This window comes from Myxocyprinus asiaticus, chromosome 5, assembly GCF_019703515.2.
Source record: "Myxocyprinus asiaticus isolate MX2 ecotype Aquarium Trade chromosome 5, UBuf_Myxa_2, whole genome shotgun sequence".
Classification (NCBI taxonomy): Eukaryota; Metazoa; Chordata; class Actinopteri; order Cypriniformes; family Catostomidae; genus Myxocyprinus; species Myxocyprinus asiaticus.
Window position 1 is genome coordinate 40252684 of NC_059348.1, and position 24000 is coordinate 40276683.

Genomic DNA, 24000 nt, shown 5'->3' on the forward strand with positions numbered 1-24000 from the left:
TTCACATCTAAACATCAGCACACTTACTAACATTTATCACAGTAAATTATAATAGAATTTTTCAATACAACTGTCGAAGTTGTAGCCAAGAAAAAACACAGATAGCACATACTCTCCTGTTGTGGGTATTTTGCATTGAAAGACTTGCTTGACTATAGTAGAGATGACAAATTGTCACTGTAGTGTTTACCTCATTCCACAAGGCAATGAGCTGTCATCAAACGATTGATGATCACATGTACAGTTGCAATCAAAATTATTCAACCCCCCCCCCCCAAAGACAGTAAGGATTTAAAAAGGTAAGCTTTTCTGATGACCCAGAATTTTTTAACTCTACATCTATATCAGTTGAGTGACACATTCATAGTGTGAATATATAACCTAATATTTCTAAATAGCAGGATTTATATATATATTATTATTATTTTTTCCCTTTCTCGCCCAATTTGGAATGCCCAATTCCCAGTGCGCTTTTAAGTCCTCATGGTCGCATAGTGATTCGCCTCAATCCAGGTGGCAGAGGATGAATCCCAGTTGCCTCTGCGTCTGAGACCATCAACCCGCGCATCTTATCACGTGGCTTGTTGAGCGCGTTGCCACGGAGACATAGCGCGTGTGGAGGCTTCACACCATCCACCGCGGCATCTGCGCCCAACTCACCACGCGCCCCACCGACAACGAACCACATTATAGCGACCACGAGAAGGTTACCCCATGTGACTCTACCCTCCCTAGCAACCGGGCCAATTTGGTTGCTTAGCAGACCTGGCTGGAGTCACTCAGCACGACCTGGGACTCGAACTAGCGAAGTAGCAAACTCCAGGGGTGGTAGCCAGCGTATTTTACCACTGAGCTACCCAAGCCCCAATAGCAGGATTTTTAAAAAATACAGCCATGTCATAATTATTCAACCCCTATTGCATGTAGCTGTTTCTTAAATATGTACGGCTACACAAGTAATTGTTTTATAACAAAATTAAGTCATCAATCTGCAAAGGCACTTAAGTTATAAAATATAAGTTTAGCGTTGTAAGCAAAAATTTATTTCTATGCAAAAAATGCAATTAAAAATAAGCTGTCTCAAAAGCTAATAGAGGAGATTATTTCATTTCACAAGAAAGGTCATGGCTAAAAGTACATTTCCAAGGCACTTCAATTTCCAATAGACAAAGTTGGCAGCACTATTCATACATTTTTTAAATATGGTACAACAGCAACCTTCTTGGGGTGTGGAAGAAAGCAAAACTTCACCAAGGGAAATGTTGACTTGAATACTCAAGAAGTAATTAAGAAAGACCTGTGGAGTCCTGGAAGGTTTTATAGATCCAAGTTCTGGTTCAGGGATAGGTCGTGGAATGTCCTTAAATGGCCCTTTCAGTCCATCATTAAAATCCCATTGCAAACCTTTGTTGGGATTTCAAGGAAGCAGTGGCAGCACAGAAACCAAAGAATGTCAATGAGCTGGAAGCTTTTGCTCATGAGAAATTAGAACACTTACCTGAAACATTTATTTGCTGTTATTAAGGATAAAGGATGCTCCACAAATGATTGACTTTGGGGGTTGAATATTTTTGACGACATTTGTGGAGAGAATTAGTTATTTTTTATTTTAAAATGTGGGTAAACTGAACTCTTTGTTCTCAAAATCACTCAAATGTGCATTAAAAACTTACTTTGACTGTTTACTGAGGTTTTAGTTGATGTGTTTTAATTCACATCACCAGAATGTATTGCTGGTCAGGGGGGTTGAATAATTTTGATTGCAACTGTATGTGACTTCATTTTTCATATTATTTATTTTCATCAGATTGCTGACTAATCACGATACGATCTTATATCGATTCTATAAAACTTGTGATTTACACCCCTACTTTATACAACAGTTATATGAACAAGAAGTTAATTTAAGTTGAATAACTTCCATTTTAGACATAATATTACTCATACATAATGTTATTTTGTCTTCTTTTGCTCCACTAAAAAATCACCAAGCAATGTACAGACTGACAGCCTGTGTGGACACAGCAAACACAGATAAGCAGAGAGATACAAACAGTGATGTTATACTAAATATCAGCAGTCTTGGAACGCCATTTGTCCAATAAGATTAGAGGACTGTAACTAACTGTTGCATAATTTTATATCTCACATCTTGATTCTATGGTACACTGTATTGTTTGAGGGATTTTACTGGTGTCTGACAAGACCAAGGAGATGTCTGGAAATCAGACTGACCATTATGTAGACGACATATGAAAAACCCAACACTTATGTGGCCAATCATCCATCCATCTGCATATGCATGCATGTATGGAAATAGCCAGAGAGAGGACAAAGCTGGGAGACATTGGCCATCCTACATTTCTACCACAAACAAACAACACAAAACTTTGTTCTGAAAGAGGCTATAAAATAGAGGTTAGCGGTGTGTGTGGGTCCTCCTCTTTCAACTATGACCTTCTTTAAATGGGCACAAATGCACTGCCAAGCCTCACCCTTGGACAGTGCTGCTTTAAAACACAGACACACACACACACACACACACACACACACAAGGGATGTGAAAAACTTTGTATTTTCAAAAATGACTAGTTGATGGGCTGTCTGAACAACTAAAAGCCACTAAAGCTGAAGTGTGTAATTTCTGCATCAGTAGTGCCTCCAAAGCACCACAGAATGCAAGGGTCTTGAGTCGCGATTTTAAAAGTTTAACTACTTAAACTTTAAGAGGCCTTGTATTAACTTGACAAAGCTTCTAAAAATACAATGCTCATGGCGCTAGAAACAAAGGAATGGCCAAATATGTCAGTCTGCATGTGAACAATAAAACAAATAGCACAGACTGAATACAAGAGCAGACAGCTTTTCAACAGAGTAACTGGCAGATATTCAACAAATAAAAGGCTAAATATATATATACAGTATTTAAGCAATATCACACGAGCAAGAGTGCGATATGGCCCTACATCAGCACAACAGTGCCGGTTTAGGGCCATATAGCATGATTGCGAGTGTGATATTGTTTATATACAACAGTTCAATGAACAAGTACATTTAAAAAAATTAGGAAAAACTGAGTACGGTCATAAAAACACATTTGTGCATGGAACTACTTTCTTACGCCACGGATCAGAATCTGCCGTTGCTGGTTCAAAACAAATGATGTGTCCAAGCCTCTCAAAACATCACTTTAGAACTACTAGTATCATGGCTTGGGCTGTTTCTAACATGTTATTGGAGAAACAAGGATGTGTGTGTGTGTGTGTGTGAGAGAGAAAGAGAGAGAGAGAGAGAGAGAGAGAGAGAGAGAGGGAGAGAGATATGGAGCGTGTGCGATCACCTTTTAATAATGCTGTAGTCTGTTAGTCAGCTTTCTGAAGATAATGTAATTTTGGTGAAATTCATCCTATTTTCTCAGTGGAAAAATAGCCGTCCAAGTGGGGGTATTCCTACCTATTTCACAGTAGCTGGTGCGCAAGAGTCTTTCACTATAGAAAACGTCCTCTGCCATTTTGAACATTATTTTCTCTCCAATGTGGAAACTCCGGTAAGAGATAAGCACCTTGAGTTTGTGTAATTAATCAGTCTGCTGTGTCTCTCAGCTGTGATGAGCCTTAATGCTGAAGTTGCTAGTTTAAAGCTGTTTAAAGCTATTTCCTAGCTTTAGTAGTGTAGTAGCAATACAAGCAATCACGGAGTGCTGTTGAATGTAAACACTGACTGAGGCTGACTTATTTCACGTCACCAACTGGCTCATATTACACACAAAAATGGTCTTTTGCCACCACTTGCTGGCAAAAATATGTAATGTCACAAAATTAAATGTAAAGAGACAGATAGCTCTAAAGACATCTGCACTGCTCTTACACTTTAGTTTAGAACGGCATGAACACAAGTGGAGTGATACACACAGTGATGGTGTGAGACCATCAGTACTCATGGAACGTCTCTCGTCCAATCAGGTTCGAGGACCAGAACTAACTGTTACTAACATACTAACAAAACTATCATAGTCCGGATCATCAATAAAATCAAGAACATTGCTCACAGCAAGCAATTTGAAGTCAGACAGTAACTGTCTGGTGATGGATTTATTACAAAAGCACGACTTTGTAGTGGCGGTGCTTTAAACGGGACTAATTTAAAGACTCAACCTCTCAAAGAGGGTTTTATATGGTCGTGCTGCACCCCGTCCTCTCCGAGAAATCCAAAGATTTTCTTGTGTGCTTCAATGAAAGCAAGTAAATCTGAACTTTTGTACAAAGGAGATGACAAATCAATTTCACAAATTTGATTAGTAACCTATACATTTTAAACATTTATTCTTTATTTAACATCAGATTGTTTATTTGTTTTTATTTTTTCAAATTCCTAAAACTATTTACTTCCAATTAGATTTTGAATCTCAGATTTTCAGAACTGAACTGTTGCCTACTTTGTAACATCACAGTAATTTATTCTTTTAATCGACATTAATAATTACGATTACAATATCAAGAGCAATAATCGGCAATTATTATTTTTGCCATAATTGTGCAGCCCTAATCTGCAAAGACGCACTGCGAGGATGAGAGCATGAAAGGCGGGGTTTATCGCATTGATTGACAGCATATTGAACGAATCAACACTAATCAGAGCCAATGTCTCCCCTGATGTGACTTTTTGCTGTAATCGGTGGTTGCAATATTCCTTTGGCCCGCCAATTACCACTGGGCCAACTGGGGATTGAGGCGTGGTCAATGTCAAAGGCAGAGTTTAGCGAGATACTCATGTTTCATTCAAGTCGGATCTGGGATATTCCTGCTTGAATTCTTCGATCTCTGACCATAAAGGAATTCCATTGCCATATACTTGGGAAAATTGTTTAAACAACCAAAACTGCAATGCTCCCGTTAGCTTAATAGGGGTTTGACTGTCAACAGAGATATCTCCTAGCAACCCAACTGATAAACGATGCTGCTAAGGTAGCATTTGTGCTACAGGTTTACGATAATCAAAAGAGTTGAATTTACAGTGTTTTTTACATCAGTCTCTGCAAACGTTTCTTAAACAAGCTTTAATATCATGTAATGTAGGAACATTGACTCATTTATCAATATAATTTAATGAAAGTGAATGTTTATCACTAACTTTGTACATCTCTGGGTGCAGACATGTTTGTGTGACGTCACGCACCTGCATCTCAGCGGAAAAAACCACATTACAAATCCGTTAAGATGCACAATGGACAAAGTGGTGCCCAAAGGAAGAACTTTCCATGGTTCAACATCCTGGACGGTGTGCTGGGACATTGTCCCGCTGTTAGTGAAGAGACCTCTCGGGACACCATGGCTGTTAAAGTCGGTGAGTTGTCAATCGTTGCTTTTCTTGCTAGCTAGCTAATGTTTACATACAATATAAACTTGATATTCTAGATAACTAGGTAACATGTGTATTTGGTTTGGCTTGTGTAATTTGAAATGAGCGGGGTGTGTGATGTTTGCACCAGAGTGGTGTATTAAGGGTAGGTTTTAGGGCAATGCTGAAGGGCTTTTGGCCTGATGGTGGGAATGCAGACTGATTTTGGTCTCGCGCTCAGGTCCGAGGCTATTGGCCCCGGCTGACAAGTTTATGGCCCTGGCTCGCACTGGCCCAATAGTGGAAAAGCAGCTAATGATATTGCAATGAGCTGAAGGGAGGCTTGAGATGCTGACTCCCTCTGAAATTTTATCCACTGTTGTCGCTGTTTGACAGAGTGACTTTAGAAATATGACTGCTATACACCTTATTTGAGCTCACATTTTGAAATATTTCATGTTTTATTTAAGTACAGTAATGTATTTTTTCTTTTTATTTATTCCCTTTGCCTCTTAGGATAAATCGCCACTGATACACATATTTCACCAGATTAGGTTTTTAATATATATTGGTCTACCTCTAATAGAAACAGTAAAAGTTCTTAAACTTGAAGAAACATTTTACTAAAAGGCGTACTATAGTAATGAACCCTTACGGCTCACAGGTAAGTCCATCAACCTAAGGTGATGCACAGTGTGGTCCAGTGATCCGAGCACACTTTCCCCTCAACAGGCCACACTTCATAAGCAAAAGATTTGGCTTATGTGGGCCCTGACATACATGTGGAGCTTGAGAATCCATTGCAAAGAGAAGATGCTGTTGAAGCAGCTTTTAAGACACATGGAGACATAGGAATGTTTGTTGAAAGTGTGCAGTAGCATTTGTGCATTGACCTTAGTTGTAGCAGACTAGCAGGTTACTTACGTAGTGGAGTTTATAGTAGTGTATCCAGAAGGGCACTCTGGGATGCAGGCCCCATTGTGGATGACGTACTCGTGGCAGTCACCTTTGCCCTGCTTACACTTGTTGTGCAGATCCTGGCAAAAGCTGAAGTTGACGCAGCGCCAACCTTTGAAGGTGTAGAATCCGGGCGGGCACTTGTCGATGCAGGTGTTATTGTGCATATAGTTGCGGCAGGCCACGCATTTGCTCGTTGAGTTGGGCTCCAAGCAGCCTCCCAGACACTGGTCATGGCAGCACTGGTTGTCTTTAGTGCAGGCACGGTGCTTGCATGAGGATGGGCACACTGTGGGCAGAGGGAAAATATTACTGATTACATTCTGAGAACTGAATACTTATATTACATATGCCTCTCATTCAAAGTGACTTAAATCACACTATTGCTGGCACAGTCCACAAGGAGCAACCTAGGACTGAAGGAATATTCCAAGTTAAACACAATTTAATATCTGTGGACAGTAACTGTGGTCTGCTATCAATTACCACAGAAAACAATGGCAACTCATCCCTCAGTTTACAGTAAAGCACTTCAAATGAAAGTCTAGCAGGCAAGATAACCAGAGGGTTTAAAAGTAGAAATCATAAAGCAGGTCATATTTATGCAAAAGCACTTATGCCCATATGAACTTTTCAGGATTTCTTTTTTTTTTTTTTTTTGAGCGATAAATTTATCTAAATCATATTTCTGAGGTGGGACTACTTTTGTAGGTGGATGAATTTTGCTTATGCATTACTGACATGCAGGTGGAGTTTGCTCTATGTAAACACTGCTTTAAGGAAATTACGTCCATTCTCATCTTGGTATCTTCGCTTGGCCATCACGCAAAATACATCAGATTTATTTTAAGCAGAGTTGAATGATTTGATTTAACTTACAGCACAGACTAGGCTGTTAAGTGATTATACCACATCTCATGCGTGTCATGCTAATACAAGTAAATGTTTAAGTGTTATGGTTATACTTTCGAAGAATGATGTGCGGTACTAAAGTCTTCTGGGTTTCAATTGCAAATGCAACACTGTAAATGAGTTTCCATTCAACTGTTTTTATAAAAGGGATGAGCTGACATTATTTACTGTGGTATTCGACAGTTTCATGTTTCATGGCTGTGATGTAACTAAAGCTTATTGGCTATTAAAAAAGAACAATCCTTTCATTATGTCCCACCCAGCTTCCTGTTTTAATAGGAAATACATTAACAAAGGAAAGGAATCTGTGTTCTTAAAGTGATTTCATTGGGTCTTTAAATCTCTTAGGTTTCTCTAAATGCCCCAGCGCACTTAATCCAAAATCGAAGAACGAATGGGTGTGATGTCATTAAGAACAAATTCTGGCCAAAACAAAGGTGTTTTTGAGTTTGTTTCGGTGGTTCGTAACAGCTAGCCAGGGCAAGCTTTCAGGAAAACTTCATACCAGCTGCTAAACTACTTCTTACTGCCACTGGTCAATGACTACGTTTACCTGGACACCGTTCCTGTAAACATGTACTGAATAAGTGGCGTAATCCTTACTCCTGCAGCACAGTCATTAGCAGCTTTCTCCACAACGCTTGTGTAAATAAAACACGTGGGATCTGAGGAAGTCTTCACAATTTTTTTCTCAGTTGCTCTGCTTTATTTCCAGATTTCCAGAGTTGGTACTGTGTTTGTTTCCTAACTTTCTATCGTGACCTGCAGTGGAATTGCGATGCAGTAGTTGCGTTTCCTTCTTACATAAAACTCTGGGATTTCCCCAATGTACGAGTGCATACGAGAACGTGAGGGAGAGTCAATGTTTTACATTTGTGTGTATAAATGGCTATATTTTATAGTGTGTGATTTTCCCACTGTACTCCCAGAAGTGCTGAATTCTTTCCACTGTGTTGACTTGTTGTTGGGCTCCTTCCTATGACGTTTGTTATCCCGGACTGTTCCATGCACGTGCATGCTTCAAACACCCATCTGAACGGCGCTTATGCATTAACATGGCCATATTAAGCCGCGTTCTCAGAGAGAAAGCCACAAAAAGCTACTTTCTTCAAAAACCCTTGAATAAACGGTTTTCTTACGTGCATGTAAAAATGGTGAATGTCATAGGTGTGACTTGGAGCTTCACTTACTTTCAAGCTGACAGCTAATTCCAGATATATTGTTCAGTCAGTGAAGATCAATCAACATTAACACAATAGCATGCAGAGTTATTAGCGAACTGGTGCCATCTTACCTACATCTGTACAATCTTTCATGTAGAGACATCTTCCAAGAATATGTCATGCAATGTATGTTTAATTAGTCTTCAAAAGGTATCAAATCAACTCAAATACTCTTAAGTGCCCATTCACTCTGTTGTTTGATATATTGCTTCACTCATGTGCCATCTGCAGCCGAAAGCAATTCACACATCTGCCTAAAGGAAGATATGGCCATCATCATTCTTTTGTCTGTATTCCAACCATTAACACTCTTTTATACACCCATTTTTGCAGTAGTATCAGTGTCATCATAGATTACAATAAAAGAGTGTAATGGGCGCATATTGTGGAAGTGTATAGTGTATTAGCACATTAGTGCCATGAATGCAAATGGTAAAAATGACACATTACACATTATATAGTGCATATATATTACGTTAAATCATCATCAAGTAGTTAAAACATCTTTACTGATCTTGTGTGAATGCTAATCATAGAATGAGCCATGAAGTCATCGATAACACAATTGAATGTCATATTATTTTACAGCGGTGTGACGGGTGTCTGAATGTTCGCAAACAGTATGTTGTTGCTTAACTGTTTCAAACTTCTTTTTACATTTTACATTTATGCATTTGGCTGATGCTTTTATCCAAACTTTTATCCAGTGCCCTGATTACAGGGACAATCCCCCTGGATCAACCTGGAGTTAAGTGCCTTGCTCAAGGACACAATGGTGATGGCTGTGGGGATTGAACCAACTACCTTCCACTTACCAGTTCAGTGTTTTAGTCCACTACACCACCACCACTCCACTTTTTGACTCTGAGCGAAGCAGCAGTTCGCCATAAGTGTGCTGGTGCTAAACTCTACTGTTCATATTTTACCCTAACCTGCTACAACACCAGGTTACATCTTCTAAATATCAAAACATTAACAAAATGGCCTACTCTGATAAGCAGCTCCTAAAATGGTGTAACAACCTTCCACTGCCTTTTATGTGCTTTCTCTTTCTCTCTCTCACACACACAAACCTATAAATGCACACAATGTACACAGAACAGCACACTACCACCAGTTGTTTGACAAGTATCTTGTTATAGCCTAAGTCTTTCTCTCCCACTGAAGTCAGGAAATCTCAAGAGTGTTTACATATTTCTTAACCCCCCACCAAAAAGACAGAGTTGAAAGAGGCCATATGTGTCACAGGAGACAGTCAGAAATAAAGTGAGAATGAGGGAGAGACAGCAAAATGAAAAACATTAAAGATAAATACAGGGAGATTAGAAGGTCATTAAGGTGTTTCTTATGGAGACAGCGAGACACATGTGGTGGAGGGAAGAGAATCTACTGTGACTTTCATCTGTTGAACAGCCACCATGTCAACAACACAAGTTCCTCTGGAGTCACTATGTGATTTTACTGACCTCTTTCTAACAACGTGACCTGCAAGCGTGTCTCTGAGACAGCCTGTTAAAAATAAACTACGCACTGCTAGCTGGAGCATGCGCTGCTATGAATGTACATACGAATGCGCTTGAGCATGTGCATGCGTTTATGTGTTACACACACACACACACACACACACACTCTCCCTCTCACAAACACACACAGATTAGTTGTGTGGTGGTTGTGTTGTGGCTATGGTATCCTTGTATAAGCTCCTCTCTGGGGCAGTAAGTGTGCTCAGGAGTAGGTCAACAAAACCAGGAGATTAGATCATTTCAAAGAGTGGAAGACTTTTATCTGTTAACTTTGTTTACTTTTTTGGTATCACGAATCCTAGTCCAGTATGTTGCCTCATAGAAATGGCTCTGACCACACTGAGAATTGCAGTTTGCAGAGTTTGTGCTTATTTCAACAACCTACTTCTTTATTAATTGAACTGTTGTAAAATGAATATGAACGCACACATAAAAAAACAATACAAGATTCTTAAGAATAAATGCAATTTCTTGCGAAAAGGTAATGTGATATATCAATATACAATTGTATCAGCACAGCCCATGTCCCATGAGCTGTGCACAAGGGACATAATAAGTAATTGTATTCAGATGCCCAGATGACAAAGAACAAGGCACTGAGGAAATACGTGTGTGTGATCCAGTTCCAGTCCATCTGCTAATGGAATATTGGCTCATGGTGGTGATTGGCTCACTGGTGAACACAATCCTACAGTTGGTGTAGTCCACAAATAAAGCCCAGCAAACACCTCTGCTTCCATGACAACACTGCCACAAGAAAAAGGCTCCAAAATCTCAAGACTTGCCTTCTGCATAACAACTAAGTTTTCAACTGACAGAGAAAACACCAAGAGTCATTTTTTTAACTACACACTAAAGCCTCTGACAAGACGTTCAGTGCTTTTTGTAAACAACGTTGAGCTGCTTCGAGGCTTCTATGAAAATTTCCAAATGCTCTTGACAAGCTCTGAAAAACTCAGGGATCATATGAAAATGAAAAGGGATGAATTTATGTTGAGCTTTAGGGAACTTCATAAATGAAAGGAAAAAGAACAAAAACAACAAAAACAGGAAAATAGTCTAGAAACGTGAGAATGCTGGCATTGATCCAAGCAGCTAAAACTGAATTAATATGCAATTTCACAACAATTCTCAGTTTTTCCACAGCCGCTCTTTAATAATTAAGGTGTAAACAGAGCTGCCTTTCACACAAGAATTGTGTACTCCAAATTACTACCATGTAAACTGAGGGGAATTATTTTTTAGTCCACATTATGATGCAGAGCTAGTCTTGTGAGTGTATAACTCTTGTTGTGCACTTCAATGTCAGGTGATACCAGGTCAGCCAACATTACCCTCTGTCCTTCTACACAACAATCCAGGTAGGGCCACCTCACTGCCTGACATGAAAGGAGTGTGTGTGTGTGTGCCCACATGTGAGCTTTGGATAACAATGGAGGTGCTAAGGCAAAAAAGATGAGCCACAGAGATCAAGTCAACTATTGCACAAAAAGAAGATTGCTGACTTTGGAAATCTCCTTCCATGAAATTCATTATCATCCTTTCTTTGAAAACCCCTACCACCTCTGCCCCTATTTTTGTCCCTCCCTCTTTTCCTCGCTTTTAACGTGGATGTAAATATGCACATGGTGTGAATGGCGACTCCTGATCCTGTGAGATTACATTACATTTTACAGCTCCAATCGCAGATCCACCCTCAAATTTAACCAGTGAGTTTGCTGGCTGTGGAAGGTAGCCATTCAATGGCCTCTACCGTCTGTGAGGCAGAGCCACTGTGTGTTAACCCTTAATTGCTTATGTGTCTGCAACCTTGGGCAGAAAGATGAGGGGAGGGGGAAGCAGCACTGCTACAACAGTCAGAAAAACTAGCTCCTCCACTGTTATTGGCTGCTCCAAAAAGATGTCAGCTTCTCTCTGCATTCTGCCAACAGATCCAGAACATGCTGGTCTTCCCTGTAGTCTGGAGCACTGATGATTATTTGTAGTGCTTGCTTAGGCAAACAACACTATTACTATTGCTCATACTATGGGTTATAGTCTTTTAAAAACTTTAAACCCCATGTATTAGTGGTGTGTAACTCATCTAGCACCATTTGTACTTTGGACATGATTATGCCTCAAACCATATGGCTTTTTAAAATGTTTTATTATTATTATTTTTTAATCCCTTTTCTCCCAATTTGGAATGCCTAATTCCCACTACTTAGTATGTCCTCGTGGTGGCGCGGTTACTCAATTCGGGCGACAGAGGACAAGTCTCTATCGCTTCCGCTTCTGAGATCATCAATCTGCACATCTTATCATGTGGCTCGTTGTGCATGACACCGCAGATACTCCACATGTGGAGGCTCATGCTACTCTCCGCGATCCATGCACAAATTACCACGCACCCCATTGAGAGTGAGAACCACTAATCGCGACCACGAGGAAGTTACCTCATGTGACTCTACCCTCCCTATCAACCGGGCCAATTTGGTTGCTTAGGACAGTGGTTCCCAAAGTAGGGGTAACGACGACAGCATGGGGGGGGGGGGGGGGGGTCACGAGATGATTTCCAGAAATAAAATAATATTTTAAAATGATTAGAAATAGTATATTTTGGCCATAATTGTAACAAAAGATAAAAATAGTCGTTAAATTAAAATTAAAACCATGCAAATAAAATTTTCCTTGTCCCCTCATGACCCCGGAGGTGATTAGACAGATTAACGACATATTAGCATCAGCATCAGTTGCAGATGGTCAATTTACAGCACCCATAAACATTCCAATATGTGCACATAGGTCATTTATTAGGCTTAAGTTTACGATATTATTTTTGTCGAAATGAAACGGTTAATATCGAAAGACAAACAGGGAGGCCAGCAGAGAGGCCAGCGGAGGAGAGCGGAGAAGCACCACCGTCAGAAAGGTCATCGACCTCAGGTACGGGAAGAGACCGGCGTGTGCATAAGGAGGACATCCATCAATATTCGGATCAGCCTTACTCCAAGTGCCGAAAGTATCTAGAGGAATTTATCAGTATGGATTCACATGTGTCATCGTCAACGAAATACAACATCCCCAATGTGTAGTGTGCACTGAATTGCTTGCACATGAAAGCCTAAAGCCTGTAAAAATGCTACGACACTTAAAAACCAAGCACCCCTCTCTCGTTGCCAAACCAGTAGATTTTTTCCGGCAAGAGTTGCAAGGCCAAAAGAAAGTCCTAACTAAACAGACAACAATCCCTGCCAAAGCTCAACAGGCATCATATGAGGTGGCATATTTAATTGCACAGGCAAAAAAGCCACACACGATCAGGAAAACCCTTATCAAACCCGCTGCTATAGCTATAAGTCGGGCTATGCATGGGGATAAACTGGCCCGTGAGAAAGAATCAGTGCTGCTGTCTAACAAGACTATTGCCCGGCGCATCTCCGACATGGCCCAGGACATAAAGTGTCAGCTGGTGGACAGAGTGAAGAAAGGGAAAAAATACGCTTTACAGTTAGATGAATCCACAGATATACAGTTTTGACAGAAAACTTAACGAGGACATACTGTTCTGCACCCCGCTGGAGGGAAAGTGCACAGGCGAGGACATATTCACAAAACTTGGCAACAAACTAAAAGGAGAGGGACTGTCTTGGGACGAGTGCATCGGTGTGTGTACAGACAGATGCTGTGGAAAAAGAAAGGTCTTAAAGCAAGAGTCTTACAGGTGGCGCCTCACGTAAATTTCACGTATTGTATTATACACAGAGAAGCTCTTGTGAGCAAAACACTTGACCCAGAACTTAAAGGTGTTCTTGAGACGGCGATAAAAATGATCAACTACATAAAAGTGCGTCCACTCAGTATCAGGCTATTTGCCACTCTCTGTAACGAACTGGGATCGGAGCATGAGTGCTTGCTGTTACATACAGAAGTCAGGTGGCTTTTGCGAGGGAATATGCTCAGCCGCCTTTATGAGCTGCGGGATGAAATGCGCTTATTTCTGATGGAGCATGGGTCCCAGCTCGCTGACCACCTCATTGATCCGGACTGGTTAACAAGGCTAGCGTATTTGTCTTAAATATTTGAAAAACTGAGTGGACTTAATATGTCATTGCAAGGTGAAAACACAAGCATCATGTCGCTGAATGATAAAATCCACGCATTCACGAGAAAACTTGAGCGCTGGATTGAGCGAGTTGAAATGGATAGGATTTATATGTTTTCTGAGCTGGACGAATTCATGGAGGAAAATGAACTGAGTGTTAACATAGTGAAGAAGTCTATCACTACCCAACTTCAAGCCCTCCTGGAACACTTTAACAAGTATTTCCCAGACGAAACAGCTCCAGAACAATATGACTGGATAAGATCACCATTCACTGTAACAAGGGCAAATCATCTGACATCTGACCTGGAGGACACATTGGTTGAACTGTCAAGTGACCGAACATTAAAGACAGCGTTTAATTCCAAAATGCTGGCTGAGATTTGGATTTCAGTCGAGAGGGAATACCCACAGTTATCCAAGGCCGCTATGGATGTACTGATGCCGTTTGGCACTACCTACTTGTGCGAAAAGACTTTCTCGGCACTCACGTACCTTAAAAATAAATACAGATCGTGACTGAATGTAGAGGATGATCTCCAAAATGGGCGGTCTCCAAAATTAAACCAAGAATGGACTTGCTGTGCTCAAAGCATTGTGCACACCCATCTCATCAGGTGAGGTTAACACTGAAATGAAAGTAATGACTAAATTAGACTACTTTTAAATAATATTATGTTTTTTTGGCTGTTGTGTTCTGTTGTGTTGTTGTCATTATGCTGTTTGGATAGGCCTATTACGTTTGTATACTTTAACCACCTCTGAGGATAGTGGCGGGGGGTCGGGGGGCCAAGTTTGGGAACCCCTGGCTTAGGAGACCTGGTTGGAGTCACTCAGCACACCCTGGATTCAAACTCGCGACTCCAGGAGTGGCAGTCAGCATCAATACTCGCTGAGCTACTCAGGCCCCAACCATGTGGCTTATTAAGGAGAGGTGTGCTATTACTTTTCGAATTGATTTGACTCACGATTTTCACCTGGTGTACAATAAAACAGGAGAAAAAATCCCAAAGACTTCCATTGAAAGAGGGACCCAAGCCATATAAGTTACAATTTATGCACTACTAAATATTTGAGCATTGCACCCTTAAACTTTGGTGAAACCAAAAATTATGCAACTATTACTGAGAGCTTACAACTTACCAGCTAAGTCTTGTGCCAAGAACTGGTGGTGCAATTAAATTATGCACTGACTTAGTTACAAACTAACTAGTGGTTACTAAGCCCTAAGTTTGAATTTAAATTATATCTTACAGCTGGTGCAACCCCACTGGTGTCAGAAATTATCTTTTTTATTAAGGGGCAATACATACCCCTGATTTTGATTTTCAGGGACATTTTTTACCTTTATGAGGGCAAATGTTTTTGTCTTATCCGTTGACTTCAATTTATTCAGTTAATTAATAAAAATGTATTACCTGTTACCCTAAATTTAAATCAACATCCAACAGCCAGCATGTGTATATAAGTAGGACTATAATAGAATATTAAGATATATATCAGATGTTACAAATAAAAAAGTAAAGAATTATTTGCCCCATCATTTTTAATTGCGGGGGCATTTTTGTCATTTTTGGTGGCATTTTTGCCCTGAGCACCCCTTACTTTTTTTAAAGACAGGTCTGGCTCAACTATAACCAGGTTTGGCTAAAATTGCAGTAACTTAATCCACACTAAAATCAAGTAACTGTTTTGTTGGTGTTGTTACTGTGGTTACAGCCTTTGTATGGCAGGACTGTCATCATAAAAATGACAAACACTGACTTTATTTCCTTTATTTTATTAACAAGGTGGCCCTTTACATTTAGTATGAACGAGCTGTGAACAAAACAAGGAATATCCATAACATTTTATAAATGGTTCTCTATCAAAGCCCTCTTTAAAGCACAAGAAAATAACAGAAAATAAATATTGGTTCTCTATCAAAACACTCCATACTATTAAATTAAACACTTCAACTGATTATCTTAAAATAATTTTTGTATGCTTAAAGCATTGTTCAAACCATTTTTATTTAATAGTATTCAATTTATAGTATTAGAATTAATCTACCCCAAGCCTATTCATTTTTAAGAAATGAATGAGTGAACGACCAGAAATGAGCAACAGCCAAAGTAATAAGAGAGCGCAAGATGAGAGAAAGCCATTGAAAAATAAAAACATCACCCACGTCGAACCACTGTCTAATCATTATTTTCATCTGTTTTTCCCAGTTCTGTGCAAATCAGTGCAATAATGGGTGTAAGCCAGTCTTTCATGCTGTTTGTTGACACGGTCTCACAAATAAACTCTCCCTTTGCTATGTGCATGAGTTTGTGAATTAATTTTGTGAATGTAGATTCAGTAGGGGACAATGGTCGTGTGGTTGATACACACAGACTGTCATCAGTTCTGTAGTGTGCGCTTGGCTCTTTATACGCGCCTGACCTTCTCACTCTGACTCTGGCATGCACACAAGTGCCCATGCGCTGCCATGGTTTAAATTAAATTCAGAATCGATTCTGAAGTTTTTAGAATTGATCCAGAATCAATGGAGAAAGAATCACGATGCATCGTTGAATACATTTTTTCTCCCACCCCTAATAGCACTGTTGTAAAACCACTCCGAACTTATTAGCTTAATAGCATTACACTGTAAATGATTTTTGTTTAATATTCAACATCCAAACAATTTTTAATATACGTCATATAAACAACTACCATAATTAATTTTACAGTACAGCACATACTGTAAATCATTATACAGTGTGCTGTAAACTACTGTAGATAGTTTTTCAGTAATTTTACTGTGGTATGGAATACAGCAGCTTGCTGGCTACTTGTTGCCAGTAAGTTATTGTTGATTTTACGTAATTTTTTTTTAGTGTAGCTTTCGTTCATTCATGTTTAGGCCACTATCTGCTGGATCTGGGTCACATTTCAACATCAGGGGTGGGTGGCCGCACGTGACTCAATCAGAAATGCCGAGCTTTATCTGTACACTCAGCAGCAGTTCAATTTAGTTCAGCACAAGCAGAAACAACACTTACACCTGTGCGCAAACACCTGAGATGGGAAGATCAACCTGAAACGTGAAAGGAAGCATTTACCTTTGGCGACGAGACACAGAATCTGACCCCGAGTGAAGGCAATGTCCTGTGCTGGACATAGATCATATACAGCTCAGTTTATAAACAAACAACTACACCGCAGTAAGGAAAGGCAGCACTAGAGTGTCAGGGTGCTTTCACACTAGCACTTTTGGTGAGCACCCGGGGTCGAATGACGTTAAAGTTCGGTTTGTTTGGATAATGTGAACACTGTTTTCTGAACTCGGGTGCGCACACGGGTCTGCTTGAAAAGGTGGTCTGGGGTACGGTTCATGTGAACTCCAGTATGGTTCGCTGCTGATATGAACGCAATCATACCATATCGCAGAAGTGAACTGCTTGTGATGACATATAGTTTGTGTCTTTGCAGGCTGCCGATCACAATCATTATGGTATAAATGCATTTTTCCAACCTGCATGTGTCCAAATACACTGCCTTTAGAGAGCAGCTCACATTCTTCATCTCTTGCAACGCATCCGCAGGCTCGCAGCAGACAAACGCTAACATTCATCACATCATTGCACATTCAATGCATCTGCGGGAGACTAATACAAGTGTTGTTCTGCGCATGGCAAGTTTTTGTGGTAAATCCAAAGAGACAAACTTTAATACTTCACTTAACACAGTGACGTCTTCTCAAGTTGTTACCTAGATACAGTGGTAAACAGCTGCCACTTGTACTCACGTTGATGACGTAATCGGACTGCGGTTCAGACCCAAATATTATGACGTGAACACAGACCAGTGCGGGCAGCGGGAGAAAACACACTCGGTTTTGGTCCAAGCAATCGAACCAAGTGTGAAAGCACCCTTATTGTTTTTATGACAGCCAACATTTGACGTCACCAAGGTGATGAACACCCTTACAATCAGCTCTTTGCTACTGCAAATACATGGTGATTCACACTAGGATAGGTTATAGTATGTAATTAGCACCCTAGACATTTGCCTTGGGTAAGTTAATAAAAACCAGCAGAACAGGTACAAGCTTTTTTGATCACTTTTTAAATGGATTTCTAAGCCATTATGCAGAAACAAGAGAATTGGTTAGGAAATGTAGAGTAAACTAGGACATTTCTTTCACTAACCATTTCCATAAATACCATCAGCAGTTAAAAGTTAAGGTGTAATTTTTACAGTTGTTTCAAGTAAAATTGGACATGGGTTCACATAGAAAAGGTTAGTAAGCCATTTTATCACACTAAGATCATGTTAACATTTATACTTATACCAACAACAACAAAGTGAGTAACTTTGAAGAATAGAGGGAGACAGAGGGGTACTCCCTCTACAGTGCTACACCATGTCTCTGTTCAGCAGGTTCGGACTGATCACCACCTTAGTGTCTTTAGTTCTCCCAACTCTCCATTTATGTTTCTGCCCATATTTTCCACTATTAGTAACTCCTGTCTTATGCATGCTCGTGCGATTTTTGCAACTGACATGAGATCAAATGAAAGGCAGCAGAAATGCAAAGGAAATTCCAAGGGATTTATCTTATTAGCTAAAATACAGCAAAATAACCTGCACAAACACATGCATACGTTTAAACACACACATGAACTTGGGAGTAACCCCCGGTGCTCAAGACTACACCTCACATGTGAAAAAACTAAATCTTCTCTTATGGGCCTCTCTGCCAAAGCAACTTAAGACTGATGAACACCTCCTGTCCAAATAATGCATGATTCCAAAATAAGGCGTTGTATCAAGTAATGGGATGCTCTGTATTTCTTCAGTTGTAACATTTCCCAGACTGTCTGTTGCAGCTGTAGAGTCATTTAAATGTAGGGTGACCAGATTCCTGCTTGTGGAAAACAGGACAGCCCCCTCCCAGCAAAAATGAAATTGACGTATCCTTACCTAGGTACAGATCATTGCGAAGTAGAGGGTGCATCCACATCTGTAACTGTTGTCACCTTGTACTTTTCGCTGGCAGCAGTGTGCGCTTGTCTTTCAAGAGTTTATCATAAAATGCAGAGCAGTCCAGTCCAAAATTAAGATGTACGAAAAACATTGCCTTCATGACTGTTACACTGAGTCGAGATTTATCCAGTATCCATGCTGCATTCATTAATGAGAACACACGCTCCACAGATGCTGATGTCCCAGGGAGGCATAAAACAAACTCCACGACCTTGGTTAAGATTCCGAAGTTGATAGTCTTGCTCTCCAGCTCACGTAAAACATCTCTCCATTTCTCAGACATGGCCGTCTTGTTCATTTTCCACTCAGTGATGCGACAAGTGACAATGTTTTTCATGCAAGCCCACTCATCAAAGAATGTGGTTTCATCCGGAGTAGAACTGTTCGAGGCTGCTCTGAATGTCTTTCCACTCTGGGATGTCTCTCAGTAGGGCCCACTCAAGTTTTTCTGTGTTCTCCAATGAGCGGCTCCAATTTTGGAGGTATTTCACCGATGCTGAATAAAAGTTTCTGACCGCACAAAAGAAATCATCCGCTCGCATGTCACCAGCTTCAACCAGGGCATCCAACTGCTTTTTAATGTCAGAGGGTATGAATGATTCCTCCAGCCTGGCCTGCAAGACTTTCCTCAGGTCATGAATGTGCAAAGCTATGGCCGTGCACAACAGAATGATAAGCATAAAGTCCTTCACTTGCATGCACCTTGTCAGATTCAGAATAAATAAATAAAATCGCTAACACTTGGTGTGGCACACTTACTTTTAGCAGCATCCACATGCTTTTTTGTATGAACATGCTGTGCGATGTTGGTGCAGCCTCCATGGGTGATGGAAAAGCGAGCTCCACAAATCTCACACCTCACTTTACTTGGCTCAGTCTGTGACTCCTTTTTTAGAAATGTAAACTCTTTTTGAAGATCCTCATTAAATGTACATGCACACTTCCTTGACATTTTTCCAGCCGCATTTTCATCTGTTTCAAACTGACTCTTCAATCAGTTCACTAACTGGACGTCTATTGATAGGAGATTGTGATTGGATAGTTTAATCCAATCATGTACTTCAAATAACACGGTGTGATTTTATTGGTTTTACAAGCCGTATCCTTGGCTACTGTTGATTAGAATACTCATATGACTAAGAAAACTGCTTAGGCAATAGAGAAATCTTAGGAGAGGGGAAATACGGGAAAAAACAAGATTTTTCCAGAGTAAGTCAGGACACTAGAAAAAGTGCTTGAATACGGGACTGTCCTGGGAAAAACAGGACGTCTGGCCACCCTACTTAAATGCTTAATCCAATTTTAGTGAAAATTACAGTGGTGTTTGTGGGACCCTGTGCAAACTATAAATAAAATGTGTGCATAAATGCAATAAATATATACCCTTATTTTCAAATCTAACTCTGATACATCTTAAGTGCCTATCTGTGGTAAATTCACTGGACCAGATTTAGAAAGGCACATGACAGGAGGTCAAAGTGCATGACAGAGCAAAAAGCAAACCATCAAGTCCAATGAGCTTTCGTTAGATTTCAAGATTGAAATTGTCAAGATATAGATGTCAATAAGAGTATAAAATTAACATTGAAGACTTCAAGGTGCAAAGTCACAGAGGTGACCAAGCACCTAATGGCCTCTAAGAGCACCTGAGTTACCATGTAGAGCAAAACATCCCAGAAGGACAATCATTTCCCTTTGCAAGCACTGAGAGACTAGCTGATCATCACACAGCCTCACACTTGAGCAAAGATTCAATAGGACAACAACCCAAAGCACAAAACCAAAACAGTGTCTAGCTACAGCTCTGAATGTCCTTGATAATCTTGTTTTACATACAGTAGCACACCGAAGCAATGAATGAGTTGAGCCAAAGTAGAGTGTCACGACAACTTTCGCAACAAACAACACTTGTGGTTTTACACCGGCAGCGTTTCTGCTGCAGCCCTATACAGAAAATAAAGTTATAAAATGGTTATCAGGAGTGAGCTATTGACAAGTATTACAAACTTGATCATCATGAAGTCTTATTTACATGCTCTTTATAATAATAGTATATAATAAGCAGTTTTATTTTGTTTAATTTAATTTTAATTTAATTAATTTAATTTTTCTTTATTTATCACACATTATACATTTGCACATATACAGTGAAATTCTTCTTTTCACATATCCCAGCTAGGCTGGGGTCAGAGTGCAGGGTCAGCCATGATACAGCGCCCCTGGAGCAGATAGGGTCAAGGGCCTTGCTCAAGGGCATCTTGGCGGTGCTGGGGCTTGAACCCCCGACCTTCTGATCAGTAACCCAGAGCCTTAACTGCTGAGCCACCACTGCCCAGTGTAAGCCTATAATATGTAGTATACTGTAGTTTTAGATGATAAAACCGTATGTCTGCTTAAGCTCTATAATTAAAGAGCACCTATTATGGTTTTTAAATGTGCCTAATTTTGTTTTAAAGGTCTCATACAATAGATTTACATGCATCCAAGGTCAAAAAACACTTTAATTTGCTCACCTTTTTTTCCCAGTGTCAAAAATGACTCCTTCAATGATCCGTTCTAAAGGATTCATTCAAAACTCCTCCTTTCAGAGAGCCTACACTGCTCTGATCGGTCAGATGTCCCAGTCTGTTGTGATTTGTCTACCACTTAGTGTAGTGTTTGAGGGTAGGTCAAAACTGTTCGTGGGCAGCCAATGAAGACCACAGGCGGGTTTTTTGTTACCAAATTATGTAGGTTAGTAATTAATAATTATAATTAATAATTTTCTTTATTTATCACACATTATACATTTGCACATATACAGTGAAATTCTTCTTTTTCACATAACCCAGCTAGGCTGGGGTCAGAGTGCAGGGTCAGCCATGATACGGCGCCCCTGGAGCAGATAGGGTCAAGGGCCTTGCTCAAGGGCCCAACAGTGGCATCTTGGCGGTGCTGGGGCTACAGTACAGGAAGTAAGTCTGGAATTACTAACGACTCACTTCAGGTGTTCAGAATCGGTTCTTTCTTTTGGGAGTCAATAACTCCATTTGTCGTGCACTTTGATTTTTGAAACTTTGCAGTCTTTTTTACATTCACAAACAGCTTTATAACACACTACATGAAAGGTAATATTTGAAAAACCATAATAGGTGCTCTTTAAAATGACTCAAAAACAAGATTAAGTTATTTTAATTTTTTTTATTTCGTTTTCGTTTACCTACGAGATGTAATTACTACAAAAACACACTAGACAACAAATACCTGCTTATTCTGTGCAATATCTGTTTTTTCACGCAACTCATCATCAGGATGTCCATCAACAGTGTACTGTCACTTTAATTCAGCACGAGTAGCGCTGCAAAAATAGACTCAATGTCGAAATTAAAAAAAAGCTCTAGCACCCAACAGTCAATGGATGTAGAAAGGAAGTCCCGCCTTGCAGGTAAAAGAGCCAATCACCTTTTAGATATAGACATGCACATTAGCTTTACAAGCCGGGAAAATTGCAGATAATGTGTAGCTTGCTTTCTAGTGGCCAGAGAGTAGTTTGTTAAAACTCCGCTAGCTACACAGTAAGGTTTGAGTCTCGTAAATGACTAAAATACAGTTGGAATCAGTTAATACTAAGTCCTGTATTTAATAATGGCAATGTGACACAATGATGATTTCAATATTAATTTCAAGTTAGAACTCCACGCAATCATATGTTGCATTACAGTGTGAGTAAACTTGCGGTTATTACATTTGTAGCTAGCGCCTTGCTATATATTAGCAACTGGCTTGCTATCCAGAAAAACAAAAAAAACAAAACATGCATAATATTGTTGTAGCCTAGTAGCTGGCTTGATGAAATTAGTCTAGCCTCACTTTAACATTAGCCTCAACAGGACAAGGTCTGCACTGATCTGTAATGATCAGTGGCCCCATGGCCATTTAAATATTAAGACATCAACTAAATGTTATATTTGGCTATGTTATGGTGTTGATGGTAGCTTTTTAAACGTTCAGGGTTCTTTTCAAAGTTCTTTGTTATCTGTTAATTTAAAGGCCATTTTGGTATTAAAAAGGTAATTAAACTTGTTATTAAGAAAACAACAAATTTGTTTATCATTCAACCCGTTTTTGTAATGTAATTCAATACCGTGATAATATCGTTTACCATGTTAAAAGCTTCAGCAATTATCGTGATGTGTAAATTTGATAAAGTCACATGCCTATAGCAAACAAAATATTGGATCTGTGTGATCAATGTGTAAAAGCTGCCTGATATACTGTACCTGCTGCTCACTGTTATAACATTCAGACATTCTGACTGCATCAAAGTAGTATTAATGTATATAATCACACCGTAAAGATCGTCAATAATTTAAGTAGTTTTACTTTGCATTAGATTATTTTTTTAATGTTTTTATATTATATTTATATAAATACATAATTTTAATGTTTAATTACTACTTTTACTGAAAACTTAAAGCACTGTTTACTCTATTTAATTACTAGGTCTTGAATAATGACTTTAAAAGCTTGAAGCAAAACACTGAAGGCACTAAAGCATATTTGTTTTTTATTTACCAGTGCAATACCAAGTTAACACTGAACTGTTTATGAAGCTTTTTTCCCTCTCGTTTAGCTTTTTAATTCACTTTAGCAAGTTAGAATACAAACGGGGCTAAATCCTTTTTTATGCACTTTATTTTAAAACATTTTGCATATGCCCTCTTACGGCTTTAGGACTTTTTAAGACATATTTTTGATTTACAACTTACACTTCCTACTTTTTGTTTACTGCATTTTTCAAATAGACTGAAGCAAAGAACATTTTGTCAGAACCTTTATTAAATTACATGTAATTTGTTTAGTAGCCTAATGCTCAGGTTTTGTAAATCACAGAAATAAACGCTTTTTATTCAAAATCGCAAAAGAATCGTGATCTTTATTCTAAGCAAAAAATTGTGATTCAGTGATT

General features: G+C 39.5%; 1 protein-coding gene across 1 annotated transcript in view; it reads right to left on the reverse strand.

Annotated features, from left to right (window-relative positions):
- insra (insulin receptor a) overlaps positions 1-24000 on the reverse strand; it is a 103039-nt gene that overhangs the window by 25141 nt on the left and 53898 nt on the right. The window contains exon 3 of the mRNA XM_051698480.1: positions 6262-6583. Coding sequence (XP_051554440.1) covers positions 6262-6583 — 322 coding nt within the window. The remainder of the gene's footprint in view (positions 1-6261; positions 6584-24000) is intronic.